Genomic DNA, 13,842 nt, shown 5'->3' with positions numbered 1-13,842 from the left:
TCTTTTGGGACAGGAGTAGGGAGAGGGGACTCCTGCACCCCACATCACTGCCCTGATGGGGATGGGGGACAGCAATTAACCAAATTAACTTCATAGAACCCCAGAATGGTTTGGGTTGGAAGGGCCCTTAAAGCTCATCTCATTCCACCCCCTGCCATGGGCAGGGACACCTTCCCCAGACCAGGTTGCTCAGCCCCGCACAGGACTCTGTGCCACGTCTCTCAGGTCGTGCTGTGCCTCTCTCAGCCACACTGCTCTCCTGCTTTATGTACCCATTAATCCTGAAAGATTTCCTGTCTTTTTCCTCTTCCTCCTTTCCATGAACAGCCACCTGCCTGCCTGCTGCTCTGTATGGAATTCTTGCTGGTGTAATGTGTATTTTGACAGGGACCGTGAGGGCCTGAGGGTGATGGAGATATTAATTGCCACACTGAATTTTCCATTTGTCATTAGGAGAAATCTTCCCATGACATAATTCATGAGTGGAAGAGATGCTGAGGGAGCTGCTTCTCTGGAACAGTCTCCAGGCTTCTGTGAGCTGAAGGAGAGAGTTACAAACGAGCAACAGGCAAACAGTTTGACAGAGTTTTATTTTCTCCCAGCAGCACTGTGATCCGTGAGCCATAACGGGCAGATCTTTCCAAAGCAGCTATAAGAGCTCATTAATATTCATGGTGTTTAATCATGAGGCAGCAATGGTGCAGCAGCGATAACACCTGATGTATTTTGATGTGTTTTGATGCACTGAGCTCACATCCCTGGAGGCTCTGGCCCCGTCAGCCGGGCTGCTGGGTGATGGACAAGATGCTCTGCTGCTCTCATCTCACTAAGGCTTGTCTCTCACCTATCCAGCCACTGCTGTTTCCCATCAGTCTGCATCTCCCAGCTGGAGGTTGTGCCCTGGGAAAAACCCCGCTGCTGTGTTCTCCCGTGCGAGCCAATCCTCAGAACCTGCTTCATGGCACCAGGCAGCCTTCGACATGAACCTGCAGTTAATTACATGTTCTTGCTAAAAATAATTGAGTAGCCGACGTTCTGATCGCTGTAATTGCATCCTAATGAATTTATGTGTCAACTTGTTACGTGCAACTTGGGTGCGTTCTGTAAATACCAAATTAGGTTCATCTCTCAGTCTCCAGGCGCCCGAGGCACAGGGACTCCAGAGCCAACCTCCTGAGCTGAGAAGGCTGGGCTTGATGGTCTTGGAGGCCTTTTCCAACCTTAATGATTCTATGATTCTTTCCTGTGATTGTTCCAGGGGCTCAGCTGAAGGAGGGCTCAGTGCCCAACCTCACCAGGGATGGATTTGGGCTCTGCTGGGCAAAGAGGGGGATGTGGCTCCAGTCCCAGTCTGGAGCTGAGCACCCTCTGCCACCCACCCCAGCTGCTGGAAAACTCTGCCAGTCCATGGAAGGGGTTCCTGGACAGCCAAAGGAGAAACTACAAAACCATGAATTAATCCAGAGAACAGAAGAGTGTAATCCTATTGACTTCAGTCAATAGTGCTGCTCGGTGTTAACTGTTATGGCTGAACAAGACCAGAATTCCAACTTGTGCTCCGTGAAGGAAAAAGAAGCTTTGGCAAAAGTTGCCCAGATGATGCTGTGCTCCCATAACAGCTCTTTACAGAACATTACTTATTGACAGTGTTTTTCATGTTTGCTACCAAAATACCAACTACAGCTCCCTACAAAGCTGTGCATGTTAGTTAACCTCATTAAATCCTAAAGGATTAGTCAGCTGTTCCTCAACCACAGAACTGTTAGGAAACATCTGAAGCTCAAAGTTATGTGGCTTGGAAAGTGATTTTCTAATATGCAAACTTCAAAAGAATTTTGAAATCCTGCAGTGTAAGCGAGGCAGATGAATGTTAATCCACTGGAGTGCTGCTTAATGGCCTGTTTAATTTTTGTCCTGCTCGGTCTCTGTGAGCAGCTGGGGATGAAGGCTGCCTGTGATAAGCTGAGGTTCTGCTTCCCCTCCTGCCACCCCACTCGTCAGGCACAGATGTTATGGAATCATGGAATCATAGAACCGAGTTGGAAAAGACCTCTGAGATCATCAAGTCCAACCCTTGATCCAACCCCTCTGTGGTTACCAGACCGTGGCACTGATGCCACATCCAGTCTCATCTTAAAAACCTCCAGGGACGGAGAATCCGCCACCTCCGTGGGCAGCCCATTCCAATGTCCTCTTCCTCATGGATGACAGCACATGAAGGCACCATCAGATGTGCTCCTGTGGCTACACACAGACACAAACCCACCTGGGGAGGGTCTCCCTGGGCCCACCGGTGGGACATCACAGACTTTGGGTTGGAAAGGACCTTGAAGCTCATCTCATTCCACCCCCTGCCATGGGCAGGGACACCTTCCACCAGCCCAGGTTGCTCCAAGCCCCGTCCAACCTGGCCTTGGACACTTCCAGGGATGGAGCAGCCACAGCTTCTCTGGACTACCTGTGCCAGGCCCTCCCTACCCTCACAGGGGAGAATTTCTCCCTAACATCTGCTCTAAATCTCCCCTCTCTTAGCTGGTGTTGGGGAGCACGGGGAGCCTGTGCCTGCCCAGTGCACGGTGTGGCAGCAGGAACCCACCATCACACAGGCTTGGGGGATGACCACCCTGACTGAAATAAATAATTCTATTAACCGTGAAGTAATGAAGGAATTAAACACGCTGCATTTTGAGAGCACAAAGCACCGAAACCCACAAATTAATTAAAGCTTCACGGCCCCCTGTGAGACGCAAAGGTAATTGCTCTGTTCACGGTGCATGTGGGAGAAGAGAAAAAGGGATTTAGTGAGGTGGTGGAAGCTCTGTAATGTAACAGCAGGAGCACAAGCGGTGCTTCAGCCCCAAGAAGCCTCTCCTGCCTCACCTACATCTCCTGGGGCTCACAGGGAGCTGGAGGAGCCAGGAGTGTGCGTTCCAGAGCTGCTTTGAGCCAGGACAGGGATCCCTGGCTCTGGTCCCATCCCATTGCCTCTCCCTGCTGAGCCCTGTGGCATTGCCCACGTTTGTGCCAGGACACTCAGGCAAATCCTGGGATCCCCACTCGTAAATGTTGGAGGATCTCAGTGTAATGGAGACAGCCAGCAGTGCAGTCAGCGAGCCAGGCTGAATAATGTATTCACTGGTGTGTTATCAGCTGGGAAACCTGTTAGTAATAAAAATACATGAGAAGAAGCAAGAGGACATGAATGTTTAATGGGATAAGGGCATCCTCGAGGATCTCTGACACTTAGGCAGGCCCAGTGTGAGGCTCCCGGGGTGTCAGACACATGAAAAGGCTGCTGTACAGCAGCATTTCTGTGTGGCTCATGTCCAGGCAGCACAGCTCTGCCTCGGGGGTCTTATTTCACTCACCTAAAAATGAAAAGCATCACATCATGCTCTGGAGAGTAAAAGATCCTGACATGGGACTCAAGGATCTTAAAGGTCTTTTCCAAGCTAAATGATTCTCTTTTCTCCCAAGTAACAAGCGGTAGGATGAGAGGAAACGGCCTCAGGTTGCGCCAGGGGAGGTTTAGATGGGATATTATGAAAAATTTCTTCACCAAAAGGGTTGTCCAGCCCTGGCACAGCTGCCCAGGGCAGTGGTGGAGTCACCATCCCTGGAGGGATTGAAAATACGTGTAGGTGTGGCCCTTCGGGACATGGTTTAGTGCTGGGTTTATGGTTGGACTTCATGTTCTTAAAGGTTTTTTTCCAACCTAAATGATTCCCTGATTCTGTGATTCCTGTGATTCCTGACCCTTATGTCAATAACAGGCAGAGTCCGAGCCCACAGGAGCCATCCACCAACAGGACACTCTCTTTTTTTTTATTCTCTTTCTTAGCAAAATTGGTTTTGAGGGCTGACAGTGAAAAATGAAGCACAGTGTACTCCACCCCCAGCCCCGTCCTTCCCAGTGAGGTCGAGCCGAGCAGGGGAAGCTGAGAAGTGATATCTGTTAAACAGATCCATCAGCAAAGAGAGAAAAGTCCCTGCTTTGTGAGAGGGAAATTAATTTTGACATCTTAATTATAAGTCAGAGGAAAGGTTGGTGCTGGAATGGTGAGCTTTGAAGATTATCATATTGTCATTATTCATTAATGACTACAAAAGAAACTACCTCTAAATGATAATGGTGGAGTATAATGGCAAACCTATGAAGCTTCTATTAGATCCCATTTACTCCCAAGGAGTCCTTTGCTAATAACCTGTTAACAAAACCCAGTAGTACTAATCAGGTTTTGGCTACAGTGACAAGTGTTGCTGTACAAACACTGCCAGGAACTAAAAAAGAGCCTAGAAAAACTCTCTGCCTGCGTTTAGAGCAGGAATTTTAAAACTGAATTAAAATGGAACGGGATTTCCAGAGTTACGGATGCCATAATGTAGTGGGGGGATTTTTGTGTGGCTGATAGGGGAGGGACAAAATAATGTAGGGAAAGGTGTCTCACCAGTGCTCTTGGAGGAAGAGTGACACTGGTACGTGGCCCCTGGTTCTGAGATGGCCTCTGCAACGTGCTGAAACCCACAGGGAATGGGAGAAACCCAACCTAGAACTGGACATGGTGCAGTGGGAAGACAGCAATTTATTTCTCAGTAGGTGCTCAGCAAGGTTGTTGTGGAGGCCACAGAAAATAAAGAGACCTTTACTTCTTGAGCATGGGGAGCTCTGGGTGAGCTGCATCCACATAAAACCCCACTCTGAGGTGGCTCTGAACCCCAGGTATATATTTTTTCTCAAGTTCTCCCTCCATGGTAGCCACACCTGGGTGACCCCTCCCTTGAGATGAACTCCATTCTGTCAGAGTGAGTTATTCCTCTTCTTGTACTAGAATGTAAATGAACTTAAAGCCACTGTAAGCAGCTTATTTCAATGAGCTGTAATTACTGCTGGGGCTGTAAAAAAAAAGCATTCTTTAAAACTTTTATCAAAGTTATTTTGTGTTATTATTGCTTTCTGTGATGTGTCTGGATTTTCCAAACAGCAAATAATTCTGCACTTATCTCGGTTCCTTTGATAATACTTTTTATGACAGATCTACTGAGACTCTAACTACATTATTAGCATTCAAAAAGGAAGAATGGGGACAGTCTCTTTCTAAATAAGTCTGTAAAAACCCTGGCACGCCATTGCTGCTGCTTAAATACTAATCATGGGAAGACAAGGGATGTATTAATCATATAGATTTGTACCAGTAATGTAACCAGATCTGCGGGAGCTGCTGCTCGGAATAACGAACGCAGCCACCCTTCATCTGGGCAAGGCTGATCTGCTCAAATGAGGCTTCCTGCCAGGTTCAACCAGTTGGGAGAGTGACAGAGGGACAAAGCCAGTGGTGTTGCCAACATCAGCCAAGGAAAGGCCCGTTGTGTCAGTCTGAGGTCACACCTGGGACACCAGGGAGTGCCCCCCCGAGAAGGATGGTGCACACACAGGTTACCAGTGCCCCCTCCAAATGCAGGGGGGGGAAGGAGACGCGTTTTTCTGGTCCCAAAACTCCACTGCCCCTCCCCTGTCCTGTTTTCTAGAAGTAAAGAGAGTTGTCAGTGCGTTGTTGCAGCTCAGACCCCCCCTTCCTCTGTCAGTAGGGTTGGCGGAACTGGAGAGGGCAGGACAACACATCAGCCTTCCATCACTGGTTCCAGTCCCCCCTGATATTTCAGGGTGTCTCTGAAAGGCAAACACAGAGGTGGTTCAGCCTGTGAACACGTGCACGACTTGGGCTGGGAGGCGACGACAGACAGGAGTGGGCATCTGCTCTCCAGAAACTGGATTTTCCTCCTGCATTCTCCAGGGAAGTTTGACTGTGCATGGACACAGAGTGCTCCACAAGCTTGGGCTGCTCTTCCTTGTTTCCCCAGATACCCAGTGAGGAGAGAGAAAGTGACTGGTGAAAAGGAGCAGGAATCAGAGAGGACCTGGGGATTACATTTATCAGGCAGAGACTGGGGTAGGCTTTTGGACCTTGCAAGCTATCCCAAATCCCTGTGAACAGGGTTATAAAACTTGACAAGGCTGCTACAGATATTTCAGATCCTATTAAAGATGTAAAACCACTGACAGCCCTGAACCGCTTACAGATGGTAACTCACTGCTGGTGGAGGAGGCTGACACCAGGGAGAAGGTTCAAGCAAGGGATTTCAGTGGGTGATGATCAGGAACACACCCCAAAGGGGAGAAATGGCTGAACTGATGAACATAAATGGATGAAACAGTGTACTTTGCCAGTCAGTCTTGTACGTGGCCTCTGACACCCGCTGGCCAGGGTTTTATCCCAGCACAGGCCACTCCCAGTCAATGAATTTAGAGCTACAAAGTTGACCAAGGGACTGGAGCATCCCTTTTATGAGGAAAGGCTGAGGCAGTTGGGTCTGTTCAGCCTCAAGAAGAGGCGACTGATAGGGGACTTCATCAGTGTCTGTCAGTGTCTGCAGGGAGGGGTCACAGGATGGACCAGGCTCTGCTCAGGGGTGCCCAGCAATGGGACAAGAGGCAACGGGCAGAAACTGATGCCCTGAATATGAGGAAGAGCTTCTTTAATGTGTGAGTGACCCAGCACTGGAACAGTGCTGAGAGAGTGTGGAGTCTCCCTCACTGGAGGTGTTCCAGAACCTTCTGGACACAACCCTGTGCCATGTACTCTGGGATGACCCTGCTGGAGCAGGGAGGTGGGACCAGATGACCCACTGTGGTCCCTTCCAGCCTGCCCCATTCTGTGATCTGTGATTCTTTAACTCAGCAGCAGAGGCTCTGCCACTACAGCTCCCTACCAATACTACCTTGGCCCTCGCTGCCCAAACCCCTGGGTCATGCTCACCCCCCCCAGCCACGCCAGAGCATCCCGCCGCTCTTCTCCAGCCTCGACTTTTCTGCAAAGCACTAAGCTCCAGATCTAGACTTAAACACTCCATTACCACTTTTAGCCTTTAAATCCAACATGCAGACTTCAAACCCGTGCTGTAATTCTGTGTGACTGCATGACTCTGGCTCCCTGTTTGCCTGGGCCTTTATCCCCACTTTGCATTCCTCGGCGTCAGCGGTGCCCGATCCCATCGTGCGCGTCCCGGAGCGAGCGGCTGAGGGGTATTTGCATAGGCTGCTTCTTTATTCACTTTGACAAGTCCTCTTAGTTCATCTCATTAGCTCCACCACAGCACTTGCAGCAGGCATATGTGGAGCAATCTCTGCAGTTACTTTTTTTTTATTTGTTCTGGAAGTTACTCTTGAGGGTGAGGCGTGCAGGGAATGGCAAAGGAGATGAGAAGTGCTTGAGAGCTATGATTGTGTGCTCTGTGCAACTCTGCTTGACACCTGATGGAAATTATTCCCCATCTTTTCAGCAGTGCCTTGTTTGTTGTTCTATCTTCCCCTCTTTTTTGTTGGGCTTTTTTTTTTTTTTTTTTGTTTTGTCCAGATTGAGGATAACTAAACACTGCTGTCATTGTGCAAAGCAGTACCACACAGGTCAGGAGCAGTCTCATCTGATGTCCGAGCTTTTAAACTGTTGGCAGGTGTTTGTGTCAAGCAAACAAACCTTTTGGTGTCTGTTTTCTTCCATGTTCTCTCCGTTGCAGGGTTGCACAGCCTCTTTCCACGGAGGTTTCTTTCATTTCATGAGCATTAGTTGAAAGGGATTTGTGGTGTTTTTCAGGTATGAAATATTGTTGAATGTGCAGCTGGGAAGTTGAGGCAACAGAGGATCTGTATTTACTGTCTGATTTACTCTAAAGTATTGGTCAAAACATCATAAATTCCCAGGCCAACAGTCCTGGTGTTTGAAAATTTTACAGGATTACTTAGGAGGTGTTCAACACTGATCTCTGCTCTCTGGTGACCAGTGAGAGAACAGCATGGAGCTGTGGCAGGGAAGTTGTAGGTTTGGATATCAGGGAAAGGTCCTTCCCCCAGAGGGTGGTTGGGCACTGAACAGGGTCCCCCAGGGCAGTGGTCACACACCAAAGGCTGCCAGAGCTCCAGAAGCATTTGGACAATGCTCTCAGGGACAGGGTGGGATTTAGGGGTGTCCTGTGCACTGGACTCAGTGACCCTTGTGGGTCTCTTCCAGCTCAGGATATTTTATGATTCTGTGATTCCATCTTATGCAACGGTTGCTAGATAATATCTACATTGCTCAAGGGTGGTTATTTATTTGTGGAAGGGGAGCAGAGAGAGGACAGAAGGACACACCACTGCATGGATGCTATTCCTGCTGGTGCTTCCTCTCATTTGCCTGCTGTGCTGATGTGTTTATGAAATACAGGCAGATTTATGGAGCAGCTTTGCATCCTTGAAGCATCCATTGATTCCCATCTGCAGCCTTCTGGGCTGATACACTCTCCATTCCCAGGTGAGGAGCCCAGACACCAGGGATTAGTCAGCCCAGGGTGACACAGATCTCTATTAAAGCTTGGATTTATTCTCTAAGCTTCACGAAATTCCCTGCTAAGATCTGCTTCCATGGCCGCTTTTCCTCCTATACAAGTGAATTTTTGACAAGTTTAAAAGTTTGCCTTCAGTATCCTAGGGTCACACAGGTTTCAAACAGGCAGTCCTGGATATGTCTGTCCACAGAACAGCAAGTGCCTGGCTTTGAACCACTCTTATCCAGCCGTGGCTTGTTTGTGTTTCCTCAGAGGCACAGAGCTTCCTGAATAATTTGTTACCCCGTGTTTGAGATGAGTGCTCTGTTAGGGAGGAACATTGTGCCCACTTCTCCTCCCTGGCAACTATTTTTGTTTTCAGTTAATGCAGTGCAGTCAACCATCACCATTGGTTCTCCCCAAAGCTGGAACAGCGCTGTGGTCAGGTAGTGTTGCTGTGAGACGACTGGAGCTCCTGCGTGCCCAGTCACACACTTCTGCACATACAAATGTCTGCACACTGCTCTGTGCTGGTGCAACCTGCTTTCATGTCATCCTTGCTGAGGAGGGAGTTGTTCTTATTTTGTGTGTATGTGTGTGTTGTGGGAGTATCTTACCTCTGTGGGAGTCTCTGTAAGCACAGGACTGCTGACCCACACTGAGATTTGCATGACAAGTGTTGGGCACGAGGAAAAGGACTTCAGAGGAGTGCAAACACAACGCCACAATTCCTTTCCCAACCTCTCTGAGAAAGTGTGTCTTCATGCTCTAATTAAACAGCAGGTTGACATGTTTTTGCTGTTTTGATTGCCTTTGAACTTTGGCGGTGTGATAAACAAACTTTGCTTCCCTGCCTACCAAGAAGTTGCAGTGCCTTGAAGCAGTTTGTCTCTGTTCTGATGTGGCAGAGCTCAGCACCCTCCTCCAGCGGCATCCTACATGTGCTGCCAACAGCAGGGCGGGCTGGCAGCTGCCATGGTGTGACAGGTGATGAACTGGAGATGCTGGAGCTCTGATGTCTCTTTGATGGCCCCTTTCAGCTCGCTGAGATTTCAAACGCCAGCGCTCAGTAAACAAACGGTTCCTCAGCCCTCGGCAGGCTGGGGCTGGTGGGGGTGCAGAGCACATTCCCTTGGATTGTGGTGAGTGCAGACACTTCACGTGTCTGGGAGCTGAGATGAGTAATCCGGGGGGAGGAAGGAAAGCAGGACGAACGGACTGGTTGCCACGTGGCATAAATGAGAACTAAAACTGTCAGCCAGCTCCCAAGCAGCTTGTTCGTGTTTCAAAGTTTGTCCACGGAGAACAGTACAGCAGGTCCCGTTGGGGGAGATGTGCTGTGTGGGGTGGGCTACCCCAAAATTGCACAGTGGCCTGGGGGGGCTGCTCTGACCTCCAGCAGTGTCCACTCCATCAGAGATGACAACAGGAACCCTTGGACAGAGCCCCAAGGAGCCTCACAGGCTGTGGTCACTCTCTGAGTGGTGTCACACATCCCCTGGATTAGCAGATGCCAGAGCATCCACACATCAGGTGCTGAAGAGGAGATGGGGGATTAGCAAGTGGTGCAGAGAAAAGAAATACATCCAAAACCACTATTGACTCTCTCAGAATATGAGACTGGCAGGTAAACGTGCAGCTCCAGAAGAGGATTATGGTTCATGTGATGTACAATGAACCTGCCCAACTTGCCGGCATCATAAAATTTGCAGAGGATTAGGCAGCTTTTTCTGGATTTAAGTTTATATTGAAGCAAACTGTTAAAGACAGCAGGACTTTCACTGAAGGAACAGCAGCTTCATGACTTGCTTTTGGTACCAGTGTCATTAACTGGCACGTCGAGCTCAGCGTTTCTGCAGCTGTCCCCCATTTCATGTGTGTAAATGCACTGGGATTTCACTCCAGGGTTTGAAGACTTAAGTCAGTGAAAAAAGTGAGCTGCATTTTCCTAAGATGAGGGGCGGACAAGCCGTCTGCTTAGGGGGATGGACAAACTGCCCACCCTGGAGCCAAGAGGACACTCATCTCCTCCTTGAGATGTCCACACTGCCTACACAGGACTGTGCGTATTCTCTGGATCATCTGGCACAAGCCACTGTCAGCAGCTCATAAATTACAGCTCATGCCTGGTGTCACAATTCCCGTGTGAAATACCGAAGGCTGGCTTTAAATAATGTGACAGTGTCCCTTTTCATGTCCACATCGTGAGCGCCACAAAGCTTTCAGCCTCCTTGCTTCCATTCTGCAAGTGTGAAAGAAAATTTATCTCTGGCAGTTTTTTTCCGTGCCTGTTGGCAGGCGGCCCAACGTGCCTCAAATAGCAGCGAACACGATGAGCTGAACCTGTGCTTGTTGCAACTCCATTAATGCCGGAGGCACTACACCTCAGATGCATCAGGAGCATTTGGTTAATGTCCCCAAACAAGTTTGGATTACACTGCTTTACCCCAGCAAGCATGGTTTTATGATAAGGTTGGTGTTCTGACTTCTTTGGAAGCATTCTTGCCTTTTTTTTTTTTTTTTGGTAATATCTACTATATAAGTCATAGATTAACAGGCCATAAAGGTAGAGGAATTTGTGAGAATTGGAAAATGCCTGTTTGTAGAAGTTACTGGTATTCGTTATGAGCAGGTTTCTTGGTGTTTTCACTTGCTGCTATTTACCATTGCCAAATTCAGTGTTGAAATCTGATACTTCTAACTCACCATGTGGTCCAAACTGAGGTGAACACAGGGACACAGCAATGGAAACAAAACCCCATTGTTTTACGACTCAGCAAACATTCTTTAGACTCTGCAGGTACCGGCTTCTTCACTTCCTCCTCCGGAGAGGAAAGAACTATTTGAGTTATGCAAAGTCACTCCTCTTTATTTGCAAACAATGGCAAGGCTACACCTTCTCAGGACTGGGTTTTATTGCAGCCCTGCTGCTCCTTAAGGACTTCAGCACAGCTGGAGCCTTCAAGACACTCCTAAAACATCCTAGACCTTGAAGAGATTTGCAGTGGAAATTCAGCCTCTGAGTAAGAGAAAAACAATTTGGGGACCGGGCAGTGAAATTTGCAATTTGAACCAGAGAGCTTTCAAAGGATTAATTTCCAGCTTTTATGGCGGTGACATTGATTTTGAATGAACTTGCCTGCGGTTTGTAGTTTTTACTGTTTCATTTGTTCAGCAGCTGAGCTCCCGAACACTGGGATGTGCATGGCGAGTACCTGGCGTGTAATCCACACCCAGCATGAGTTGATTGCTACGCTGAGGTCGGTGATACACAGCTAAATAAACGGGCTCATGTGGAGGGCAAACGCACTGGGTTTGTGTTTTCCAGTTGAAGAAGTATTGTATGTAGATTGTACCCACTGTTCTGAGCTCTGCTTTGGCCCGAGGTGCTCGAGCGACTCTGAACCAACTGGTTCCAGGGATGGTGGCCAAGTGAAAATACAAAAGGGAGAGTGGAGTGTGGACATCCCACCTTGGCATGGACACCCCACCTCAACACTCACACCCCCCTCAGCACCCACACGCCCAGTGAGGGACAGTGACGGGCACTGGGGCTGATGCTGGGAGGTACTGGTGGAGTGGCAGAGGGGAGATCCTGTCCAAGGGGTGATCCCAGTGGAAGGGAGATGCAGGCTGAGGGGACATCCTGAGTGAGGGGTGGTCCTGGCTTAGGGGTGCTCCTGGCTGAGGAGAGATCCTGAGTGAGGGGAGATCCAGGCTGAGGGAAGATCCTGAGTGAGGAGAGATTCTGAGTGAGGGAAGATCCTGAGTGAAGGAGGGTCCAGGCTGTGGTGGGAGCTGGCCGGGGAAATGTTCTGGCTGACAAGGGCTCCTCACTGAGGACAGATCCCGATGGACATCCTGACTGACGGAAGACCTGCGTGAGTGCTGACTGGGGTCTCCTGTCTGAAAGGAGATTCCTGGACAACTCTGGCCCTGTTTGAGCAGAGCCCCTGCCTGGGGTGGGAGCAACCAGGGGGTCTCTTGTCTGAGGGGGACTTCTGCCTGAGGAGAGCCCTGGCTGAGGGGAGACCCCGGCCGGGGCGGGCGCTGGCTGAGGGGCTCTTCCCAGGCGAGGGGGCCACACCCTGCCCGTGGTACGGCCCTGAGGGGTCCCTGCCGGGGGCCGAGCCCACAGACACAGCACTTTGTCCCGGTCCCGCAGCCGCGCCGCCCGTGACGGCCCCGGCCCCGCCCAGGGAGGGGGCGTGGCCAGCGGTGGGGGGGACGCGGCCACCTTGGAGGGGGCGTGTCCAGGGCGTGGCGAGCCCGGGGGCGCGCGGCGGGACCGGCCCCGGGGGGGTCCAGGGGCGCGCACGGAGGGGCGGGGCCGGTCCGTGAGGGGCGGGGCCAGTCCAGGCGGGGCGGGGCCTGGAGGGGCGTGGCTCGGGGGCGTGTCCGGGGCGGCGCGGAGGGGCGGCAGTCGGGCGGCAGCCGCGGCCGGGGCGGGAGCGGCGGCGGCGGCAGCGCGGGGCGGGCAGCGTCGCCCCGTGTAATGCGGCATGTCCAAGACGCTGCGCAAGAAGCGGCACTGGCTGAGCAAGGTGCAGGAGTGCGTGGTGTCCTGGGGCGGCCCGGCGGGCCCGGACCCCGACCTGCTGCGCGGCGGCGCCGAGCGCGGCGAGTTCCCGTACCTGGCGGGCCGCCTGCCCGCGGGCGGCGAGGGCGCGCAGGGCCCCGTGCTGCTCTCGGGCAAGGCGCCGGCGCCGGGGGACGTGCTGCTGGAGGTGAACGGCACCCCCGTGAGCGGCCTCACTCACCGCGACACGCTGGCCGTGGTGCGGCACTTCAGGGAGCCCGTGCGCCTCAAGACCGTGCGCCCAGGTGAGCGCCCCGGGGGCCGCGGGCCGCACCGGGGCCCTCCTCCCGTCGCCGCCGCTGCCGCCACGGAGCCGGACCGGGGCCCTCCCGCCGCCGCCCAGCCGGCCGCGCGTAGGCCCGGCCGCGCCGGCGCCCTGCGGGGCGGCGGGAGGGCCGCGGCGGGGAGCGGCGCCCGGGGGAACCGGGGGGCAACCGGGTGGGATCCAGGGGGGCAGCCGGGGCGAGGGTGCCGCGCTGGGAAAGTTTCCGCGGCTCCGGGAAGGCGGGGCGGGGGGGGGGGGGGCGGCCCCGCCGTCCCGGGGCAGCGCCGGGGTGGCCCCGGGGCGATGCGCGATCCCCCGGCCCGGCGGCCTCCGCCGGTGCGCGCCCGGGATGCTCCGCGGGTCCGGTGTTGGTGCGGTGTGACCCCCGCTGTCCCCCCGGGTCGCTCCCGGAGGGTCCCCGTGTCCTCTCGGAGTTGTTTTCCGTGGTGTTCGCACGATCCGCTGCTCGGAGGGGTGAGTGGGGAATGGCCGGGCTGCTGCCATCGCTCCGTCCTGCTGGTTTTTGCCAAAGACGGGCACCTAGAGGGAACTCCCGGGTGTTCTTTTTCCATGGGTTTGTGTTAATTTTGAGCACTCTTTAATTAGCTGGTGGTATCAGATGGTTGTGGTAAGTTCTTCT

The 13,842-nt window shown here is 52.2% G+C and overlaps 1 protein-coding gene across 3 annotated transcripts in view; it reads left to right on the top strand.

Moving 5' to 3' along the window:
- The first annotated feature begins 12,845 nt into the window (after positions 1 to 12,845).
- Positions 12,846 to 13,842, top strand: part of MAGI3 (membrane associated guanylate kinase, WW and PDZ domain containing 3) — a 66,249-nt gene continuing 65,252 nt past the window's right edge. For all 3 annotated transcript variants that reach the window (XM_017821348.1, XM_017821347.1, XM_017821349.1), the window contains exon 1: positions 12,846 to 13,182. In XM_017821348.1, the coding sequence (XP_017676837.1) occupies positions 12,861 to 13,182 (322 nt within the window). In that variant the 5' untranslated portion in view covers positions 12,846 to 12,860. The remainder of the gene's footprint in view (positions 13,183 to 13,842) is intronic.

This window comes from Lepidothrix coronata, unplaced genomic scaffold (assembly GCF_001604755.1).
Source record: "Lepidothrix coronata isolate B3197 unplaced genomic scaffold, Lepidothrix_coronata-1.0 Scaffold90, whole genome shotgun sequence".
NCBI lineage: Eukaryota > Metazoa > Chordata > Aves > Passeriformes > Pipridae > Lepidothrix > Lepidothrix coronata.
This window is presented reverse-complemented; position numbering and strand designations above follow the sequence as displayed.